The sequence below is a fragment of the Lingula anatina genome, chromosome 7 (genome assembly GCF_051362555.1).
Source record: "Lingula anatina isolate TDL-2025a chromosome 7, LinAna3.0, whole genome shotgun sequence".
In the NCBI taxonomy this organism is placed as follows: domain Eukaryota; kingdom Metazoa; phylum Brachiopoda; class Lingulata; order Lingulida; family Lingulidae; genus Lingula; species Lingula anatina.
Window position 1 is genome coordinate 23174171 of NC_141773.1, and position 24194 is coordinate 23198364.

The 24194-nt window shown below is 36.0% G+C and overlaps 1 protein-coding gene and 1 long non-coding RNA gene across 27 annotated transcripts in view; one reads left to right on the top strand and one right to left on the bottom strand.

Moving 5' to 3' along the window:
- The window catches only part of LOC106154221 (contactin-1a), a 95604-nt gene that overhangs the window by 42639 nt on the left and 28771 nt on the right, over window positions 1-24194 (top strand). For 3 of the 26 annotated variants that reach the window (XR_015335624.1, XM_013528501.2, XM_087018679.1), the window contains exons 1-3: window positions 7640-7882; window positions 17347-17955; window positions 19076-19744. Coding sequence is in view for 25 of the 26 variants with exons in the window: in XM_013528501.2 (XP_013383955.2) it covers window positions 19315-19744 (430 nt within the window). In the remaining variant the exon portion in view is untranslated. Of the gene's footprint in view, window positions 1-6188; window positions 6318-7630; window positions 7883-12221; window positions 12395-14911; window positions 15053-15243; window positions 15415-17346; window positions 17956-19075; window positions 19745-24194 lie in introns of those variants that run through there. The other 23 variants (XM_087018663.1, XM_013528493.3, XM_013528505.2 and 20 more) reach the window with 22 other exon arrangements.
- Window positions 4805-7462, bottom strand: LOC147760917 (uncharacterized). The gene is made up of 2 exons (XR_015335625.1): window positions 7092-7462; window positions 4805-5619 (listed from the first exon to the last, which is right to left on the bottom strand). It is a non-coding gene; the product is annotated as an uncharacterized LOC147760917 (long non-coding RNA).

Below are 24194 nucleotides of genomic sequence, written 5' to 3' on the forward strand. Positions count from 1 at the left end.
TAAGTGACCACTTCAGCTAAGGTGGTTCTTAATTATCATTAGCCTTGCATGAGGGTTACAACAGGTGCTGCTTCAGGCCTATGAATTATCATAAAAAAATTATGTATTAGAAATATCAAGGACGTTTTTTTTGGCTTCCTCAAGCATTATCTTTTCTTTTCTCTTGGGGAAACCTTATTGTTTTCACTTTTTAAAAATCCCCACATGAACAAAGACATCCTGATTGAAAGCGTTATCTATGGTTTTTATTAATTAGATGAGAGTTCAGACCATGCTTAGTCTATCATTTCCTATAATAAGTGAGCTATCATATTTAATTACATTTAAATTGAAGAGACTGTTAAATCTTTCAGACTGTCATATTAACTCATTGGGCAGGTGGTTCAACAAAAAAGAGACAATGACATACAGTGATTTAGATATGAAATGAAAAAACGAACAATACCGCACCGTTTAGCTCATAATTGGTTAGTGGCGTTAAATGCACTAACTGCATTTTATTTATGTGCTCCGTTGAGTACATAATGAGTGAATAATTCTGATGTTTTTCACCCTGTAGGGCAAAAGTGAGTCTGAGAATTCTGTCTGGTGATTATAGGTTAAGAACAAGGTATTTTACAGCAAAACTTATAGTATTAGGGAAAATATTGTTTTTTTTTTTCAATTTCAAGTTTATCATCGAGTTATGAGGGTGGTGAAATTGTCATTTTTGGCAAACATTTTGTTGTAATTGGCATACAATTGTAAAAAGCTTTAATGAGAATATTATCCAATAATAACATTAAAAGAGGATAACAGACATATAAATGTTTTCTTATTCTTGTCTTTCATATTCTTATGATTACCAAAACTCGGTACTATATCATTTAAGACAGAAAACAATATTTATTAACTAGGAGTTTTTAAAACAAAGCCAAAATAACCACCCATTTTTGATAAGTCCCAGAAGCTGTTGGCCTTATATCTATGGAGTGGACAATATATGTAGATGCCTTTGAATACAGTCAGCTCAACTTTGGATGTCCTTGGGTGATTTTATTATGTAGGAACAAGTACACCGTGCCATATTTTGAAATGGGGTCGTGATTCCATATTTCATATCTGTCCTCATCTTTTGATGTCTTCTTCCATGTGTCACAAATTGGTTGGTTACGTAGAAAGCAAAGATCAAGAGGGCATCAGAAGTTTCTGATAGCATCTTTAATAGGCAGGGAAAGTGCATTCATGGATTTATATCGGTAGAAAGGGAGAAAGTAAACAGGCAAATAGATCTTATCTTTTATTGCAAGAGTACAATAGAAAAATGATATAACTATAAAATAAATGTCAAAATAGGTTAAAAACTGATAAATTGGATATAAACAGGTCTGGTTAGTTTAATGAGACAGTTTTGAATGATAGGTAATTTTGCAACTTTGATGTCAATAACTATTAGTTTCCTAATTCTCAGTCTACACAATAAGTAAACAGCAACAACAACATGAAATTTGGTAGTGAATATGAAAACCATGCTGATTCTTAGACTGGTTTGTGTATTTTTTGTTCCAAATTGCAAAAAATAAGACACCTAGACATTTTTCAAGGTGACAGTACTGTATATAGTTGATAAGATGTGACCAGGGTCTGTTACAATACAACTACCTGGCAGTTATGTCATTAAGGCATGTAGTGATGCTGTAAACCTCCCGGGGCACCTTTATGCAAAATACCTCATGAATCCTGTTTTTGTTTTATGCACAACCTAACGCCCATCAAGTGATCCAAGTATGCATTGAAGATAAATGTTGCTTTGTGTCGCTTCTTGTTTTTCTGGAGTTTAAGAAGAAAAATTGGTGTAATTTATAGCAAATCAGGTTAATGTGGCAAGAAATGGCACATTGTGCTTTTTAAACCATTGTATGGTAATGCAGTTTATTTTTATATGGAGGTAAGGTGTTTTCTTCTGTGGTTTATCTTTCCAGTGAAATTGAAAGAGATGACAAAATGTTTGCAGCTTTCAAAATTTTTTAGATTGGAACTTGGGAGAATAAGAAGCATTTTTTTAAAGGTACGACAAAGAACAAAGGTAAAAGTGGTCACATAGTGCTGTCTCTCCCCTTTGTGTTGTCTGAAATTTGATCATGTGTGCTGGACCCAAACCTCTGACTAAACGTTAATAGAAGGATAAAAAAAAAAAGATTTTTTAGAGCTTGACATCCAGATAATGGAAGATTAGGACTTAGCTTTTAGCTTGATGATATTTTGAAAGAGACTTGAATTAGATCGGGCATTTAAGGACTTACACAGAGCAGCAGTAAAATGATTTAAATTTGCACTTGTTAGTTTTTGGTTTATAATGAGTGAATTTATGGTGAAGAGGGAATACAAATTTATGTGATTTTCCCTGTTCCTAGTTCTTCTTCATTTTTAGTTTGTAATTGGAAAGTGCCCTTTAAATATATATGCTTGTTTTGGCATGGACATTTATACACCATGTACTTTTTTCCATAAAACATACCCTTTGAAAACTTGTCATAGTAGTACAGTGTATAATATAGTCAAATAAATTCCTGAAAATAATTAATCTAAATCCTAAACAATAAGAGAGTAATAAGTACACTATTCTGACTAACCCCTCTCCATTGGTCCTCACTGCCTTTGCTAGTGGGTTACTCACTCTCTCTTTCTCTCTCTCTCTTGTGTACGAGGTATTACATTTCTTTATTTGGAAACCACAGCTATTTTTAATCAATTGCACTTCTTTGGCTGTCGATTGATTTCTAATTTTCAATAAACTGCATGTTTATTACAGTTTCAATGAAATCATAGAATGTTGCAGTACCGGGTTATGTTATGTGTTTTGTTTTGTGGCTTTCGCTTGTTGGTTCAGATGTTTGTTGAGCAAATTCTCTGCATTTTATCATGCTTTTGATCTTGTTTGGGGAATAGTAAGGTAGCGTAATGTACCTGAAGTGGAGCAAAAAGGACAAGTTATAATCCTTTCTGCTTCCCTTGCCACTACCTCTCTCTCTCTCTCTCTCTTTCTCTCTCTCTCTCTCTCTGGTGTCGCTCCCTCTCTCTAGAAAACTCCTGCTTGCACTTAAATATGTATTTAATCTAAAAAATTGGTACCTTTAAATTTTTTCTGACAAAACCTAGAGACAGCAACTGTCACATTTGGCCTCTTTATACTATGTATATGACAAAGGTTGTGGTCATCAGAAGATTAATTGTCAAACTTTCAATTATTAGCACCATTTCTAGTGTTATGCCCAGTGAATAAGATTTCCTTTTTAGTCTCAACAGGGGAGTGATTTCAATTTAGGCTTTGTAAAGAATTTTATCTGCCTTAATCAAAGGTTCATCACCTCTATTGGGGAACTTAAAGCTACTCCAGTTTCATAACTGGAGGCTAGAACTTGTTGTTATGTTTGGCATCACCTGGTGTCCCTTGATTATTTTTGCGGGGCAGGAATGAACTCAAAAGTCTGTTTAGACTGCTAGCAACTTTGGTTGTAAATTCCATAAGAGCTGGATTAACGTGTGGACTAAGTTAAAGAAGTAATAAGATTGTCCAATGAATTTTTACATTGCTTGGTAGTTAACAAAAAATAACAAAATAAAAATAACCCACAGGTGAGTTTTAAGAAAGTTGATATAGGTATGCAGGTAGATAGGAAACGGGCTGAATTTTAGAGTCCCATTATTTGGTTTTCAAAAATAAAAAAAGAACTTTGGTAGGTCAGGTGATATGCTGATTTTCACCATTATAGTTAATACTACCAGCACATACAGCACATATCCCTGGTGTGTTTGTTGTATACAGAAAACAGCATGAAAGGTGTTAGTAGAAAAAAGATTTTCTCTCCTTGGTGATTATTTTATGTTGCACTTCATACAGGTATTTATAACAGGGTGAAGCTAGAATAGAAAGAGTTTAAATTGGTAAAAGTTTTGTGATAAGGAGGTCAGAAGATGTATTTGATATCAGTGTCACTGTGACAGTGGTTTCTGTTATTTCCCATTGACTTATTTATTCATTTAATTCTGTTTGTTTATTTGTTTGCCCTCCTTTTAGTGAATGTATCAAAGTTAAATCTTTTTATAAAAAGACTTACAGACCAGTCTATCAATTCTTACTGTGGGATGTCAATTGACTGGCCCCAAGTCAGAGGCAGTAAGTGACCAGATCATTGTCAATGTTTGCTGTCTCCTGTCCTAACAATCTAATATATAAAGAACTGACAATGAAGGGACATCATTCACCCATTGTTGTTACTGATACATAATCCTTCCAATCCCTTCTATCAGTGTCCTACTATATCACTGTTATTCCACTAAAATATATATCTGGCAGACAATCTATGTCATATATTTTAGAGCTGACTATTGCTGTCACTTATGTGAATCAAGCACTGAGTATTGGCCATGGACTCGAGCTTTTTATTAAAGTATTATTTACTTTTATCATATTGAGTTTCTACAATATGAGTAATTCTAACTTTACTTTTACTATAGGTCTATCATTATCTAAAGGAAACTTTTGTTTATTTGAAACTCTGGATTTTTTTAATGAAACACTCACTACTTAAAGAATTCTTTTTTGAATTGGACAGGTTTGGGGATGTCGTGATTTGGGTTGCCATGAGGAAACCAATCCAAGTTTCCAAAGCTACAAACAGATTGAAATCTGAGTGCCATTGACTTTCATGCACATTTTCAGCTTGTCTGTCATATTTTAAACATTATCCTACTAAATATTGATAATATATAGTGGCTGTATGAAACAAACAGATCAAGGTCATAAAAATAAAAAACCTTAAAATTTGACTTTAAAATTATTATTTATTTATGTTAGGGACATGAGTCATATGATTCTGCCATGCAGAACCACATAGCAATAATTAATGAGGATGACATTGCAGGGATTGTCTTGTTTTAATATTAATAGCAGTGTGACATGCATTTAGCCACAAATAGGAAACAGAGCCTGGTAGTAGCATAGGCACAGTACATGGACAGAGAATATGACCACAGCATTTATGCATGAGAGGTAGAAATTATTGTGATAATAATCTGATTGTCTCATCTTGGAATGTGCGCAGGGTTGGATCTTTATAAAAATTATTTTCCGGGACTTGTCGCCACCTCTGCATCAATGGCCATCTTCCGCTGTTGATTTATGTAATTAATTGCTGTAAGTCCTTTGAGATAAGAATGTCATTTTTATTTTTGACGATATTTAATGTCTGTCACCTGTCACCATGATGTGATGAAAGTGCCGCATCTCAGTGGCAGCACTTTGCAAATTGGACTCATGATGTAAGACGAGAGATTAATATTTTGGTATTCCTTTGAGAGTCGTCTTAATATAAGGAACGCCATAGAGATCAGTTGTGAAGAACATTTTGCTCACTGACATTGAACTGATCTTGTTTTTTATTTCACAAACTTGTCTCACCTGATTTATCATACTTTCAGCAAAATCTCTTTGTTAAACAACAAAGTATAAAGTAAAGAACCGGTTATAACCACAGATATACAGGTGACATTGTCTTCCTATATTTCCACACAAATCCTCCCATCCTAGCTGTCATCAACTTATATAACTAACTGCCAAGATAGGTGTTTCTTCATTTTCTGAAATAAAACAGGAGAAAAACTTGTTAAAGTCTTGGAACAGTAATCAGGCACAGAAACAGAGGTGATATTTTTTGTCTAGTCCTAAATATTTTCCCATACATATGGGGACATCTTGCCATCAAATTAACTACCTGTGTGATGTGCTACCCCCAGTTTGTATATATATGAACAAAGGAGAACAAAATGAACTTGTCTGAGTTTACAAGACCATTGAAGAAGGTGCTAAGATAATAGGATGGTCTAGTCTGTCCAGAGGAGCCAGAACTACACTGTATCACAATGAAGACAATTAAAACTGTCTGTCTAGTCCTGAACATCTCATAACAATAAACTTATGACCATTTAAAAAATAATTTGTCTGGTTCCACTTCTCCATGTTGGCACCCCAGAGACTGGTCTAATTGATGTCCTAAACCATTAAGTGAATACCCCAACATATATGTGTGTGATGCCATCTTGTTATTAGGATGTTGGCCCATCCTTAATTAATAGCCCGGAATTGGTTGAGTGGACCAGTGGTGGATTGTGACCATCTTCTGATATATCTGAAAGCGTCCCTGGTATCTGATGATGATTAAGAGGATATTAAGATATTGGTGATGGGTCATTTTCATTAGGGGATTTTTTTCTTGTGTGAAGCAGGAAGCCAAAGGGAGAGGCAGAAAAAGAGGTTGAATTTCTTTAAGATTATTGAGGTATGTTTAATTTTCAACCACTTATCTTTCTTTTTCTCTCAGTTGTTTTTGTGCAGTGGCAAAATGTATAAAATTGTTTTTATGTGTTATACAGATGGTAACGAATATGCATGTATTTGGGATAATTTTTGTCTTTGTTAATCATGGACATAATGGATAGAATTTGGTACCATATGCAATATGGTATATTTGAATAAGATGAGGATTAGGATAAGATTTTTATAAATATTTAAATGAAAAAAGGTTTTAGGAAGCATACATTTACAAAATGTTATAATAAAGAAAATACACAGAAAGAAATTGATATTTTATTACACTTTAAACTTTGCAGATGATTTAAAATAATTAAAATTATTATAATAGTACTTATAAATGAAGGAACTGTGATTTAAAATATAATTGGGAAAATGTTGCATATTTATAACATCAGTGACTTGAGGATGCATACACTTATACATGTATATACTGCATGCTACAGATTTGTGGCTCTAATATGCTTAATTGAATAAACAAACTGCCCTTAATTGATGTCTTAACCGACAGTTTGGACCATTTGCCTGTTTACTGAGTAAATTAAAGACACACTTCAGATTGACACAATTTTATTATATTGAACATACCTGTCTCTGGGCCCCTTTTCAGGAAATGTAGACCTTTGAAATGAATTTCTAATATTTCATTATAGTTATAATTTTTGGCCAGATAAAAGTTGTGGTCTGGGGGCTTTTATTATTACTGTTATTTTGTATTAATTATATGTCATAGTATAATTACCCTTTATCAATCCACCAGCAGCTCTTCAATGTTCCCCAAACCCCCGTAGCTCCAGTAGCGGAGGCACGAAGTCAGGCACACGCACTGATTACAATACGTCTCCTCTGAAGGAATAATTAATATATGGGGCACAGGTAATATTGGATAATTATCTGGTCAAGATGGGAGGATAATAAGGCACCGTAGCCTACCTAGCTCCCTCTGGGATGCATGTTAATGGTGGCACTAGACCGAATAATAGTTTGAATAGGAACTGTTAGGTAGTGTTAGAGGATGGGCAGATTTTATTAAGGGAGAGACAATGGGAATTATAACTTAAACTCTTCAAATGCCTCACTTCCATCATTTAATTGAATTAAAGAATAAATTAATTTTTTTCCTTGAAAAATTTACATCAGATGTGCATGTAATGAGAAAAAAAGTCAGTTTGAATTCAAATTTAAGTGATATATTCTTCTCTCCTATTCCTCTCCCCAAAAGGGATATGGCCCCATTTCTGCTCAGGTAAGCCTATTCTATTGTAAAGCAGCTAGGTGTGTATAGCCGGTGGGTATTTAGGTGGAACATGTGGCCGGGACGCATGGGGGCGACAACAGAAATGATCCTAGGACAAAAACTCAGCACCATGGCGTTTTAAGAAACTCGTTGACATTGTGTGTAGTGTTAGAGTAGTGTAGATAGCAGGCAGCGTGGTGTCTACGGTGTGAACAAGCTGGGAGAGGTCAGTAACGACAGCATAACCCGATAAAAAATTATGGTGGAAGTTTCATTAACTTGAGATACAATTGTAGGTAGGTAGGTGGAGAATGTTTACAGAGAAACTGATTCATGGAACAGTGTGGTAGATCTGCTACTTATTATTCATACATGCCATAGTAATATGTAAACAGTTTAAAACATACTGTGAAAAAATAACATAAGAGCAGTCTCTTTAAATTCGGCATTTTAAATAGATAACATAAGTTATAGGTGCGCAAACAGGTTATTTATTGGTTTGAGTTAATTCAATTGTGGTATAGCGGAACTGAATCACTGTCAATCCTTACTACGTGTTCATAGATACTACCTGTATTTTACCAGTATATTTATTATATGGATATGTATATATACATAGACATTAAATTAAGGGCAGTGGAATTCAGCCTTAAATGAATGAGGCTAGAGGTAAGTGAGGCCACCTTATTTAGCTACAAGGGCAAAGTAAACAAAGGAAAGGCATGATTGTTTACTTTCATTTAAATAGGTGTGATTCTTTTGAAAGGGTAATATGATGTTAATGTTTTCAACTGTGCTCTGTTTGGTCTCAGTGCAGGTCTCTATTGAAAGTTCAGTTAAATGCACTGACATGTAGATTACTCAAGTGAAAGCTTTAGTTTTTATCAGTACAACAGTAGTCGACCTGATGCCTTACATGCAACATGCGGGTTTGAAATTGGATTAATTTATGAGGATATACAAGTGAACAGTAAAGAGGGAAAGAATATAAAACTGCTAGTGCACTCATTTATTTTTCGAATAGACCATTTCAGATTGAATGTCATTCAAAATCTCTGTCACGTACCCCCCATAGACCAGTTTTCTTTTTGAAATTTGAAAAAAAAGTAATGAATAATTTATACGTTAGCGAGCACCTTGCATAGTGATTGTTGTAGTCCTGGAGTTGACAGCCTACTTTGCCATAATCAATGAGAAAAAAAATATGAATACAAACATTTGAAAGAATCTGTGAAATTAATTTTGAAATAGACTGTTTTCTTCTGGATAAATCAGCTGTACAATTTAAAAGGCCTGTGTATGTATCAGACAGGTGTCGGGTTGGAAGTGTTGGAGGGTTTCCTCTCTCTCTCTCACCAGCTGCCTTTGCCTGCAGGGCTGAAACAGCCAGTATTAAACATCGGGATTTCAGGCATCATATTCAAGCACACTTACTAATTAATACTTCTAGTTTACATTAAGGGTTAGCAACATTAGAGGAACACTGCCACAGAAAGGGATTTGCTATCACAATATTATATGACAAGGGTTGGAGAAGTCTGAGTTGTTGGCTATAATAGAAAACTGGAGTGAAAAGGTAGAAAAGATTAATGAAGGGGTCTCTTACTCTAATCTTTACACTTAATCCTACCCCTGGGGATACTGCTGGAGACTTAGGGGGTGGTGTTGGATTTGCTGGAAGAAAGGACACAGAGCAGGCTGAAGATGTTGCCATAGGTACAGAGTAGAAATAGGGGCATCCCTGGGATTTTTCTTTGTGATTTACCTCACTTTTGAACACTGAACTAAAAAGTATACCTATCACTTGTTTTAATTTAAGTTTTGCAACAAAACATTTTAACATGTGAATGCCAAAAAAATAATTTTGTGAAGACTTATGTATGGTAAAACCTGATTAAAGATTAAGAAAAATGAACGACCCCCCCCCTTTGAGCCTCCCCTTTACCAACCCTGCCATTGCTTCGACCCCTTCCCCCCAGCTGTGAGGTACTGTTAACCCTGAATAGAGGAGCTCTTACCTGTGATAATGAATCCTCTCTTAAGAAGAACTCCAACATGTAGGCACAAACACTCCTGATTTCAATACAAAATGGTTTAAGACTCTCTCCAATAATTGAAAAAAAGTAGTTTTGAATTGCAGAGTAATGTTACAGGAAATACAACTTGTTATATCTTGGGCAAGCATTCTGCTTATTGATCAGGTAAAATATGAGCTGTAGTCTTAATTCCATGTTGGCTGTAACAGGTAAGCTGAAGTTCTCTCACAATGTTAATTTGATTATAATTTTAATTATTGAAATAATATTATGCATCTAAATGAATAAGTAATATAGGAACTAGTTATGTATAATATCAAAACAGTTATCAAAATAGTTATGATCAACAACTTGGTGACCAAAACAAATCATTAAACGCATTAGACCTGATAATTGTGATGGAAAGAGGCACACAATTATTTTTGTTTAAACACCTGTTAATAAAACTGTTAATTCTGTGATAATGCAACAAGTTTACTGCCCACCCAAGACATCACACCTCATAATTGACCACCTCAGCCAGATGACCAGAAATGACCAAATGTTTGTCTCCATAGAGCAGGTAGTGGTTCACACCTAGGACAGGTGAAGTGGACTTAGAGTGGACATTAGTGGACATGAAGTAGTTTGACCAACACTTATATTATGCAGTGCAGCAGTGCACAGATTAAGGCACTCGTCTCACAGTGTGAAATGAAAAACTTTGCAGAACAAGTGTAAGGCACAGGACGGTAACATCTGTAGATGGAATAGAGATAGGCCAGGTAAATAAAGAGCACCCCTTCAGGGGTGGATTTAGGCTGTCTTCTGGGTCTTCCAGAACACAGTCAGATTTTTAAGTTTACATTGATGGATATGTAATTTTTTTCTGTGGGAATTAGGATGGATCAACAAAGATAATTTGGAAGACTGTCAGAAAATATATCTGGATCCACACTTGCCCTTCGTAACTCCCCATGTCTCTCATCACAATGGTTACAACCCTCTCTATACCTCTACCTGCAATTAACAGTACTTACCCATTATCACCAGGGCTCTAACGGGACGCAGATTACAGGTGACTTTTAGGGAGCTCCGGCGTCCCTTCCCCAGTCACATTTGTTCTCAGGTAATTAAGTGAATTAACACAGAGTTTGCTTGGAAATTGGTCTTGTTTCCCACTCCAGGAAGTATTCAGAACACTTGCGTCTCTGTTGACCATTTGTTCTGTTACACCTGGATTACCTGTGGTTTCCTTATTCTCAGGTTAAGGCTATTTGTCTCACCTGTAGTAATTAGCAATCTGTTTCTGTGGCTGAGGGCAGATTAACTGAGCAGTAATAGAATTATTTGATTTTTTCCATATAATAATGAATGAAATACTTGTGTCTCTACTGGGTATATTAAATTATGATACTTAAAAAAAAGAAAAAAATTATCAGCCTTGTATCCTTGTCATGGATATTGATGATAAATACTGAAAAAAGAAAAATAACAATATTATTGAACCAACTAAATGTCAAGGCAGACAAATACATGCAAAAAAGGAATCTTTCAATTTGATTTGTTTCTCTATGAGCAAATAATCAATAAAAAAACTGAATGCACCATTGGGGTTTCCCAATTTTTTTTGCACCATTATGAGCACACGTCATAGTTGATATTGCTATTCACCTTTTTCCTGACTTTACTGTTGGACATATTGTATGAAGTTGGACTGAGAAAGGCCTCTAAATGGTAAAAGACCAGGGGTCAGTTATTATAGAGACACTGGGGTGACCAAGGGACAGTGATTACAAGAGGAGTGACCACTCCCCACAGTTGGAGTGGTTTGATCCCACTGAGCAGAAAACTGCCTGATGTTGTAACGCAACTGCTTCCTAATACGCTAATGGCATGCTTAACTCGGGGATGTTGTTTTGGAGTCTTATCAGACTAAAATATAACATTTCCACCAATAACAATCCAGCACTGTTTTTGCTCTTGACGTAATTACTCTAATTTTGGCTTGCGAAGTGTAATCAAGTCAAGAGTTTTTGCATTTAAGGGTTTAAAATGGCAGAAGAACTTGCTCTATATATGAGAGTTTGTGTAACAACATCTCGAGGAATTAACGCCACAATTAAATCAGTGAATCCGTTGAGCGGCCATTGTCCACCAGCGTAGGTGGTAGCTCTGAAGCCTGGCAGGTAGTCACTTTCACAATAACCTTAACAACCCATGGCACAGGGCCCTAACTGAATTATATCAAGGCTAGGTTATGGAGCCGAAGAAGCCATTTGCAATATCCATGTTCAGTGTCCCATGCAATTCACATAGAGACTAAGGAGAGGATAATCTGAAGGTTTCTAAACATTCATTAAGAAAGGATTAGGCCCACTGCTAGCCTGCTTGGGTGATTTTCAAAGCCAAAGGGAACATAACGGTGCTGACTTTTGTACCAAGAAGAGCAAGAAAAGTCAGCCCTTTTCAGTATTGATGGTTTTATCATAAAGAAAGGCACAATACTTGGGGCTTTTATATGTGCTATTGCTGTTTGCCATATGTGATATGTGGAGAGAGGATGGCCACCAAAGGCAGGTGGTAGAGACACAGAGAGACAACGAAAGAGACGAGAAAGCATCTTCTGTTACTGGATGGTGAGACCACTGCTGTAGTTTTTACTGTGAGATTTGCTAGAAGTTTGTTGAGAATACTTTATGTGCTTAGCAGTGAAACAAACATCAGTCAGAAGGGAGACAACACGTATATAATGCTAGGCCCAGGTTTTTGATTTTGGCTATTACAGTATTGGTGAGTACACTTTTTTGAAGCTAGTTTGAAGTTATTCAAAGATGCAGTTGATTGTTTTTGACAGCATATTTAATCCTGCTGCAAAGGCCAGAAGCTCATAGCAATTGTAAGGAATGCAATATTTATATTCACATGTCCATTTCACCATATGTTCAAAGGGAAAAATTAGCTTTATTTTCAGGCTTTTTCCAATGAAAAATGCATCAGATATTTCCTTTTTGGATAGTAAAATAGCAGAATGCATCAATCCAGGTAGTTTAATATTGAAAACTTTGGTTTACATCATTCAATGAACTGGTACTATCAATATAAGATGAAAGATGGAGGAGAGTATGTAAGCTATGCTACTATGGTATCCCTGTAGTAAGATAGATGTAGGGGTGTGTGCTGATTTGATTTGAATATGTCTTTAGGTAGACTGGGAATACTACAGTAGTGAAATCGTTGTGCTCAATTGTTGGTGAATCAAGTAACATTCTCAGCTGATATTTATTGTTAGTTGTGAATATAAGTAAAATTTGCAAGACATTTGCCGGTTTAATAATTGTAAGTTTGCGAAAGATACTAGAGGAGAAACAGTACTGAGCTTAGAAACCAAAGTTTGTGTTGATAAATATTGGTAATAAGGTAAAATACCTGGGGTCTTGGCAGTATGGGATAAGGATGGACTGAAAAGTCACCTTATATAAGAACCCTTATAGAAAAGAAAATGCATTCTTATTATCAGTTTTTTCTCTGACCATCACACAATGAATGCAGAGCACTGGCTACAAGAAAGTCATGACTCTGGTTAATTGTGGCACAGTTTTCATTAACTCAGTGTTTGTGTTTATAGTAAACATACATCTGTGCACTGAATTACTTGGAAACAGTCATCTTATCCAAATATACAGAAGACCCACGCTATGGAATTGTCTATGGCATTTTAAAGGAAGCATGTGCTGAAATTTATTTTATGAAAACAATAGAAAATCGTGACATTAGCAAGGGTCAGATGTGACGTCTCTGTTTACATATTATTATCTTGTCATTAATGTAGTCATATTGACACAGTCAGATTTGTAAAGATGTGCTTTTTTCTAAAGATGGAGGAGGAAGGGTAAAGAGTTTGTGTAAATGACTCTCACAGCCAGCACAAGTCATGTTCAACGTGTTCGTCTCAATGCATCACATGCAAATGAAATATAGCCTAGACAGTGTGCTAAATTATTCATTTTTTGTCCTTCCATTGTCCTGTCTGACTGAGAATGATTTAGAATACTTTTCATGTATCATGTTTTTTTAATAATACACTTTTCCTCGTACTTTGCATTTTAGTACTGATTCCTGGCATTTTGACATGTTCTGATTTTAATAACATATTAAACAAAAGAACTACGCAGTTTGCCTAGAGCTGTTGCCAACCGTGTTTTGGAGCAATGATGTTTAATTCAGTGAACATGAGTCTGTACAATTTATTCCATTGATAAGTTGAATATGACATTGTTGAGAATACTTATTCAGGTCCGTGTTCTGTTTGATTTTCCTGGAGTTGTCTCAAAAATAGTTTTTAAACCTGCTTAACCTTGTGATAAAGTAAAATAATTAATTTACTGGAAAATAAAAAACAAAATGTTAATAAAAAAACCTCTGTGTACGTATCAGTGTCAGATCATAAGAAAATGTTTCCTGTCTTCATTATGATATTGTTATTTTACCTTTGGGGTTATCTATTTCACTCAGGGTAATTGCTCTGCACTCATTGTTCTGTATTTATTATATAATCTCCACATTTTCATCATGAGCTAGGACATTATCATTAAACCTCACTAATCAGAATGTTCCATGTTAGGTAATGGCACAATTGAATTAACTTATATCTCTAAGAATACATCTCATTCTAGTTTGGTCTTATCATTGCTAAAATGCAAATTAAATATCTCCCATTCTCAGAAAGGGAAAAATTCTTCCATGCCATTTTAAAACTTCTTCCTTATCTCCTAAGTCAATGATAGTATGATAAGGTAGATATTGCCCACAGAAAAGTGCAAGGCTTAATCACAGTATGTTAATTTATCAGGGTTTATCAGCAAGGCAGTGGACCCACAGGTCTGTTCTAGAAGAAAACACAGTGAGATCATTTCCACTGATGTAGATCTAGGTGTGCTGATGTGTATGTGATTCTGTCTCAATCAGATCAGATCCAGGGCAGAGACATCCTGACTTTACTGTTACTATCTACACAGGGGTTTATCTGAGTGGACAGAACAACACAGGCGTGACTCCCCCCCTGATTGTCCAGTCTGGAGATAACGTCTCCTTCTCCCCCAGACCATTGTCCACTGTGAAGTCACAGGAGGGATGCGGAATCCCTATTATACTGATTAAACCAGTGGTCAGTTATTATCCCCCCCTCCTCCATCCTCTGTCCAGGTATATCAGGTATGACCATCTCTGTGAGTGCAGCCTTAATGACTGGCCAGCACAAGCTGGATAGTAGCAAATATTTGATTGGCTGATTGGGATGTAGTAGCTTTACATTATCCAATAAGAAAATTAGGGATGCTTTTGGGTGACCAATCATGTGAGAGCTGTGTTTCTTAATACATTACTATTACGCTTTGGAAAGTGGTCATTTCTTGAAGGGGAGAAGCTGGAGAGGCTGGTTTAAATCAGATAGTAAGTACTTAAATATATATGCTTAAATCAACATAGAAAATATTTCAGTGGAATATATTAAAAATTAAAAAACAAAATTATTTTCATCAAATTACAATGGTCTAGTGGCTATCAGCTTGTTTAATATATCTCCCAAGGTAGTGTAAAAGATTATTAATATTCCTCTCGGCTTCTCATGTTACCTTGTCCCCACCTTCTCTGGTTTTAATAGGGGGGCTTGTGGTGCGTTATGTCACATTTGTCTTCCTTAATAGTGACATTAGCCTGGCAAGATATGTGATTAAATACGGCAAAATAGTTCCACCATGTGCAAGGGAATAGTGAGTAGAGAAAGGTGCACTGCAGAGCTGACCTGGGGTTGGGTAAGATTTTTTTTGTCGAAATTTCAAGAGGATATGGTTTTAAACAAAATAACTAAAATCCAAGTTTGGTCTGCAATTAAAGACAAAGATATCTGGTATGTTTCAGTTGAGGATAGATCTCAAAAGTTTTAAATATTGGGTGCTTTATTGCATCTCAGAAAACAAGACTTATGTATTCTTGAAATGAACTACTACTGATTAGCTGTAGTCAACCAGAAATTTAAGTTTAAATCATGAAAATCTTTTGATGGAAGTGCTGATGTGATATTTGTTGATGTGTATCAAGACTTGAGCTTAGTTATTTCAGCAGTGTGGGTAACCACAGCTGTAATTATGACCATTTAGATGTTGATATTTTGGTGAAAAGGTTCCCCCTTGTAGAATTGAAAATATAGATACCCAGGACAAGTTAAAATTAGTCAGTTTAAGAATATAATATTTGCAAAAAATAGTTGTAATTGAAAGATGTTAGTATTTATTTTCGATAATCATTTTCTTTGATAGAAAAGGATTTCCATATCTAAGTCCTTAAAATTGTTTTGGGAAAAACTCTTACTTAACTCCAGATTCTGTTTATTTTCTACCCCACAAAGAGCCACTTTGTCCTGATGTTATAAAGTTGCACAACTGTAAAATGTTACTGGCAGCGCGAGCCAGTTACTTATAGTAACTTATTGTAACTGGCTCGCGCTGCCAGTAATTACGCGGCGGGATATTCAGGGCACAGACCGTGATCATAAGACATACCGCGAATAGAAAATAGAATTTAGAAAATAGACATTGCATGTGAACGAAGCCTAAGTCTTTTCAATTGTTTTGGAAAAACTCCTACTTCACCCCAAATTCTGTTTATTTTCAACCCCACAAAGAGCCACTTTGTCCTGATGTTATAAAGTTGCACAACTGTAAAATATTGTATTTGGTGAGGAGCATAGGTTATCTGCAATAAGACAAGTCAGCTGAACCAATTGTTGAGATTATGTTTGTAAAAAGAGAGCGAGAAAAAAGAAACCCATTGTGCTATCTCTAAAACAACAAGATGTGAACAGAAGAGCAAAAACAGCCGAGGAAAGATTTGATGGAAAACAGACATATCATGAGGCTTACTTGCTATTTCTCCTTGATTGCATATTTTGATATCAAAAACACGACAAAAATTTTATTATGATGTTATGTGTTATGTGTAACAATATCTGTCATATTTCACCTAAAACTTGTTATTGATAATAACTTCTAGATGCTAGCAATCCTAGGCAGTTCTTCCCATGTTGTTTGTTAGGGGAATGAAAAACCACATTTATTAAGAGAAGAGTATTTAATAAACACCAGCCTCTGTACTGGTAAATTGTTATGGTTTGAATTAGTCTCACCCTTTTCAGGGATTGAAAACAATTGGATTTGTTGGAGCAACATCACTTTGGGAGAGGGAGAGTGTGAGAGAGTGGCCTTTTCGGTCTTTTCAATAAAAAAAAGGCCTGGCGTCAGTGTGTGTGTATGAGTGTGAAAGAGCAGATATGAAATTAAAAATTATTGTCAAGAGGTGTTCAGTGATGTAAAAGAAACATATTATGGACGTTTCCTCGCAGGTAAAATGTCAATCTCTGGAGAGAAGTGTTAAAACAAGGCCTCATTACAATTCCTGTATGTATAGATTGGTATCTGGAAGCTATCTATCTTTATGCATTTATTCATACATACAAAATGCATAATTAATAGATCATTTATTGTGTGAAAACTGCCTGATGTATAGTACAAAGTACATAAGGAAATAAAACTCCTCATTTAATATTTTTACATCAAAGCTCTGTAAATATCATGTCATTTGTTCTAATGTTATATATTCTGAAAGCTAAGATATGTAAGAAATTATCCAAGCTGACAGATCAGTCGTAATGGTCTTTAAGGTTTTCCTAATTTACTCTGTCTTTTCAGATCACTTTGTAAGCATGGCAACCCAGTGAACGGAATAAGCCATTAAGAATTACCGTTTCCATGACAACCCAGAACACAGGATAAGAAAAAAGCAAGTAAGCTACAGAAAGGTGAATTGCACACGGGAGTGAGTGGGAAATTGGAGTCGACACTAACAGGGGATAACTGCAGTGTTCCGAACCTGAGCTATTTTTATTTCTGATCCCTGGGATTTACTACTACATCAACAACAACGCGTAACTTGGCCCTGTGGTTAAGAAGCAGTGAAACCAAAGAAACGACCGTTTGTATTTTATTACCTGAAAACTTCACCTTTTCTTCATAACTGCCAGTTTTCTGATGAACTCTGATTGGTCTGGCAATAATTTACGCCCGTCTGACAGGTTTCGGAGTGAAATATATGCAGATTGGATTAAATCGAGCAGGGAGGAAGCCAAATTCTGACAGCAGCCAAAATAAAGTTGTTCAATTAGTGGAGAAAAAGTTGTACATACAAAAATAGTGGCTAATTTTACAAGGAGGCTGTGTCTAGGTGACCCAGTTGAAAGATTAAAGATAGATTTTTGAAATCTGAAGAGAGCCAGATAAAGGGACTTTACAGCTGATAAGGTAACAGTTGGGTCAGTCTATATGTACGGCCGTATATATTAATAATTTGGATAAGAGAAGTGACAGAAGTTTAGTTTTGTCCTTGGAGTAGTAGAAGTCACTTTTATCAATACAACCATAGCATATGAGGAAATGTGTAATGTAATGTTTAATGCAAGTCCAACAAACAGGAAATGTTAGTATAAAAGGTGGGCTTTATAACTTATATATTTTAGGTAGTATATTAAGTGGGTAGCCTCATCTTTCAGGGATCTAAAAGCTAAGTTTAGGTAACAGTCAGGTTTATCACAGTACACTATAGACTCCCTATCTAAATCTTCATAACACATAGTACATAGTGTGTATTGAAGGCTAAACTGATGCAAGCAAACACACAGTTGTTATCAAAGAAAATCTGGGAGCTCTTTCAAACCTTTGAGGCTTGATTTAATTAGGACTGCATGTCATTCTACAGTACATATTCAGAAGTATCTTATTATAAATGAGGTTTTCAGTAAAATTTTAAGAATTTTTTTGGGAAAAAGTGCAAGAGGGTAAGAAAAAGAGATCTTGTTAAATAGAATAAATATATCAGGTTCACCAGAACCACGAGTGAATTTGGTTGGAAAGCTCCGACCACACTTTTTAGCTGCAGGAAGTCAAATTATTTATTGAGTTTCAAGAAGGGAAGGAAGATCATATAAGATAGTGTTACAAATTTATTGTTATGTTATACTGGGCAGACAACAAACGGTGGGTACAGCACGTGTTAAGGAAGAGCTTTAATGTCAAAAGTTCTCTGCGCAGCCTTTTTATGATCTCATAAAATATAGCAAACCAGTTTAAAACTAACTAACTGTGCCTCATTAGGTTTTGATGGTGCTATCCTGCTGCCAGGAGGCCTGAAACATTGCTTCTGGGTCCTGTTCCCTGTGGGGATCTCCTATTCCCTGTGGCAACTCTCAGTCTGTGTGAATACTGTACGATGTCATCACTGTATTGTACCTGTAAGCTTGATCTATGTACAAATTAACCCACCTTCAGGCACGGCTGAATATTAAGCAGTAACAGGATCATATTTTCATAACCTCGGCGTATGAAATTGGTGCCAGATTTGAAACTGTACTCTTTATTGTTACAGGTAACTCGGACCGTCGCTGGGAGTGCTGAGAGGAGCCAGCATTGCCGTGGCAACCACTTTGAGGGAAAAATTAAATTCAGGACCCGCTAATTTGAAAAGTTGCAAGCACAAACATTGGCAGGCTGTTGTTGCCTGTGTCCAAGGCAAGGAGTGAAGGAGCGTAGTGTGCTCTGTTATAGCAGATCTGTGGGAACTCTTCTGTTTGGTACCAGACAGAGAAGCCAGTTTCAGGACTGAAAATGGGAGACAGGAAAATTGCTCAAATTTTAAGGAGAACTTTACGCAAGAACATGGCAGGATGGATGTATGCTGTCATTGTTACGACGCTTTTCATGTGCGTGCATGCACAAGATACAACGGCATCATGGAAGCAGATGCCAACGGCTCAAGCAGTGAACAAGGGGGGAGATGTGACATTATCGTGTGAAATAAACAACCCGGGACAGTTTCAGATCAACGTAATCTGGTCATTTAATGGCAAATCTATCACATTTAACAGGAATCCTTTCAGTCCCTCCACAAGTGATCCAAGGAGGTCAATCGTAGGTGCTAACGTAGAAACAGACTTCAATCTGAGGATTACAAACTTGAGTTTAGTAGATAATGGCGTATACTCATGTCAAGTGCAGGGGACAGACCTGACAGCTGATGCCATGCTCACGGTTGTAGGTAAGTAAATGGTTTTATCTCTGTTTGTTTGTTAGTTTGTTGGCCCTGTGTCTGTCAGAAAGCATGTCTGTCTGTTCGTCTGTCCAACTGACCGTCTGTCTGACAGTTCATTTCTCTATACCTGTCTTTGTCTTCATCCAGGTTTCTCTATACACATTTTAAATCTCAGCAGGTGTACTATTTATGTTCGTAATAAGGGAACCATGAGTTGACTGCTGTACCTCGTGCAGAAACCTGTTAAAAATACACAACAGACACTGTCATTTACAACTGGGCCAAAACAACCACAATACATCCTTTGTTTGTTTGTTGAAAAGTACAAAAAAAGACAAGAAATGTTTTACGACATGTCTTACGATATTGCGTGTGTACCGCACATTCAACAACACCTAGCATGGTAGAAATTGATATCATCAAATTCCCATAAACCTGTATATGGGATGTCACAGTCCCCGTGTCTGTGTTGTCACCACAGCATACACAGGGAGGACTTGATGTACTGGGACATGGAGATATATCATCACTAGGCTGGGAAAATACAAAACCTTATACTGCTTGAGTGAGGAGACCTTTGGGAGTTAAAGGTTGAATAATGATGTTGAGATACACAAATCAGAGTGTTTTTGCTTAGGCTTCGTTCACATGCAATGTCTATTTTCTAAATTCTATTTTCTATTCACGCTATCTTATGATCACGGTCTGTGCCCTGAATATCCCGCCGCGTAATTACTGGCAGCGCGAGCCAGTTACTTATAGTAACTTATAGTAACTGGCTCGCGCTGCCAGTAATTACGCCGCGGGATATTCAGGGCACAGACCGTGATCATAAGACATACTGCGAATAGAAAATAGAATTTAGAAAATAGACATTGCATGTGAATGAAGCCTTAGATTCATTGTGCTGCAGTTTTAGAAAGATGTAGAAAATTTCAAGGGCATTTATTCAAAATACTCAAATCTGAATGTTGGTTTATAAAGATTAAAAAAAAAATGCAATTAAAATTTGCAGACATATTTATTTCCTTTAAATAGTTCTTCACTTGCACTGAGTTACATATCAGCATTTATCACTCTTCTTTCATAAACAAAATTTTCAAAGAAAATAACTCTGACAGTCTCTTCGCACAGTCATATTTCACCGCAGGGAGCACCAAAAGCTTCAGCCATTAAAAAACATGCTGTAGCCAGCAAGCCAATAAATGACATGGGACCACTTCTACCTGAAGATATAACACTTGGATATGCTTAGTCAGGGCCATAGTATAAAACAGATAGCCACAAAACAGAATAATAAGGATACTGTGTTTATTACACAGGTAAAAGGCTCATATTTGCTTTTTAAATGGGGCCCTTGATATGAATTTTTAGTGCACCAGCTGTGGAACACCTGCAGCAGAATATGTCTGAATACACAACTAAACTTTTCCATTTAACCTGGAACACAAATGTCACCGAGATTTGTCAGAGAGAGATCCGTGCTAGGTGCTAGATAGAGGTGGAGGGAGAATTCTATCTCCAAGCCAGAAGACCTGGTGTAAAGTAGATGATGGCATATCACTTCAGGATGTAATAAAAGGAAATGAATTCATTTAAGATAGGAGCAATTAATGCTTGCTCTGATATCTTATGATACCTTTGTTGTCTATTAAAGTTTCATTTGTTTTTTTTTTTTTCAAAATAAAAAGGAAATCTATTTTTCAAAATATTATTTTGGGATTTAGGTAATAATTACAATACTGGAATTGTCTCCGTATTTTTTTCCGTCAACAAGGCAGTAAGCCAGATTTGAAAATAGCTGTTCAGCCAAAACTTGAAAATATGTTGGACTTAGAAAAGTTCAAATTCCCATAAAAATATACCAAATCAAGGGGACAAAGTATCATATCATTAAAATGAGGAGTGAATTATTTCATGTAATTTAAACCCACTGCTAAAATGATATTGGGCATTTTGTGTATAGCAAGTGTGAGAAATTGATAATGTAAGATATGTCCAAGAGTATCAACAATTTTCAAAATAACATGGCTAATTTATTGTGTGAGATTGAAATTCTGTACATGAAGAAAACATGCACTTTAACTGCTAAAATCTACAAATACTGGTCCCTACAGTGTTGATGTCAACTGTTAGAAGTTGAGGCTGGAAGGAAGGTGAGTAAAGAGCGATTGTTCAAGATTTAATGAGGAGAGCATCTGTTTTTGGCATTTATTACATCATTTGAATGTCTGGCAGTTAGGTCATATTACTTGAATGTGAACCAAAGCCCTCTTGTCTCTACTGCAAAAAATGCAAAAGCAGCTTGACTCTGATGCTAACAGTTACTACACATTACAAGTATACATAACAACAGTAAAAAGCACTTCATGAAATAATATCATTTTCCATCAATTGTTTCTTGTTTTAACTTACACTTATTTGAGGAAATTTAGAGTTTATAAACAGTTCAAAATATTGACTCATTTGAAATCAAAATGGACCATTTTTCAAGAATACCATATTCTTAATGGCCCGACTCCCATTAAATTTACTCCATAAAATTGAGGTAAAAAACAGTATAGCTGTTTTGTTGCAAGGGGATTATTTTGATCAGAAATTGGTACCCAAGCATTGTTTCAGATTATCCCTGGATATGGAAAACAATTGGCTTCTTGATCAGAAGCAGATCCAGGGAGCCAAACCCAAGCTCAGCCATCTTCTCATTTTAATGTGTTAAAATACCCACAAGCTGGATCTACATCTTTTATGTTTGCAATAAAAAATGGCGTCAGCCATACACGGGGCACTGTTTTCCAACATTTTATGTTCGGGTCTGTTTTCTGTTTCCTACTGGTTGTACACAAGCTAGGACCTGTGTGGACGGCCGCTGTCCACTGTTGACCATAGCTGAGGCCAGCGGTCAGCATTTTCAAAGAAAATACAACTTCTTAGAGAATTGTTTTTACTGCTAAGTTGTAGCACACTTGTATCCGTTCTAATTAATTTCATGTGCTGGAAGTGCATTTTTGTGGAGAGGCATAAAATTTGAAAGTCAGCCCTGGTTAGGTTTTATTTCTTTTATGCAGAATGTAAAAGCAGTTGACAGCTTCCATGTTTTTCTGGGATAAAAGTGGCAAGGAGCCTTCACTTTCATTTCTGGCATTTTGTTTTGTCACTCTGAATAATGGGGTGGATGTTTAAAAAGGTTAAAGAGATGCGATTGGTTGAGGCTAAAAGAATTTGCTATGCATCATCTAAATACATTGAGTATAACATATCTGTTATCTTTAATTTTTGAAAAATAAAGATTAATTTTTAATACTTTCTTTCCTATTTTTTGACAATTTTTGATGAGAGGGAACTACTAGTAATCATTAAAAATTTATATAAGTGACAGCTCTGAAAACATAGCTACAGAAAACCCTGCACACATAGCAAAAAAGCTGAGCATTTTGGCTGTAATAACTATAATACACAAACCAAGGACCTTATTGTTGCACCTGTCTAGGCAGCTTCACAGAACATTAACAAGTAACAACAACACACACTTGAGCAACAACAGAGGCAAGAGACCTACCCTGCAGAGATAGTACCACTATGGAGACAGGATCAAAGCTCCTTCATACAGAATTACTTGAAAACTCCTCAATGGGTTTCTTTAGATCTCAAGGAGACACAAGTATGCAGGGTTTAATATAAAGGGTTGGTAACATCAAAAAAGAACCCACTTTATCTCTGAACAAGTAGGGATGTGAAAAAAGGACAAAATAAGAGAGGGATTATGTTACCTGTGGTGGCCCTGGGGCATGGATTACAACAGGAAAGGTGGGGGAATATCTGATGTAGAATTTTTGGATGAAAATTAATATGAAAGAGGAAATGATGTGAAAAGGTTATATATTTGAAGTCTGCCTGGTCAAACATGAAAATATAACAATGATGAAGTGAGCCAAAAGTTCATAGAGGTTTTCATATCTGTGCCTAATGGACTGGTAGGTTACGTAAGAAGTCATTCCCTTTTTGGTACAAAGAAAAGCTCATAGATTTTAAAACCACAAAGAGAGTGATTGAAATCAGATAATTTATTGATGAAAAGTCACAAAGAGATCACACCCCAAACAAATGTGAAAATTGAAAAAATAGAAACAAATTGAGCATGCTCATCAACATTACATCTTGTGGCACAGAAAAGCTGTCAAGTCATTGTAAAGTCAATGAAGTAAGTTAAAGATCAAACATAGAAAAGTTCACCACATAAACGTAAGCGTGTCTTTCCTTTACAGCGACCAGCGTCAAGGTGTTCACTATATTTAGGATATCAAACAAAACTTCAAAGGCATAGGGAAGTGCACATGAAAGCCTGCATTGACCTGGTCTGCATATTAAAACAGATTTTAATATACCAGAGCGTGATTTTGATTATGGGACATGATGTCAATATGTGCCTAGAAACACACATTGATGTTTGTGTCAT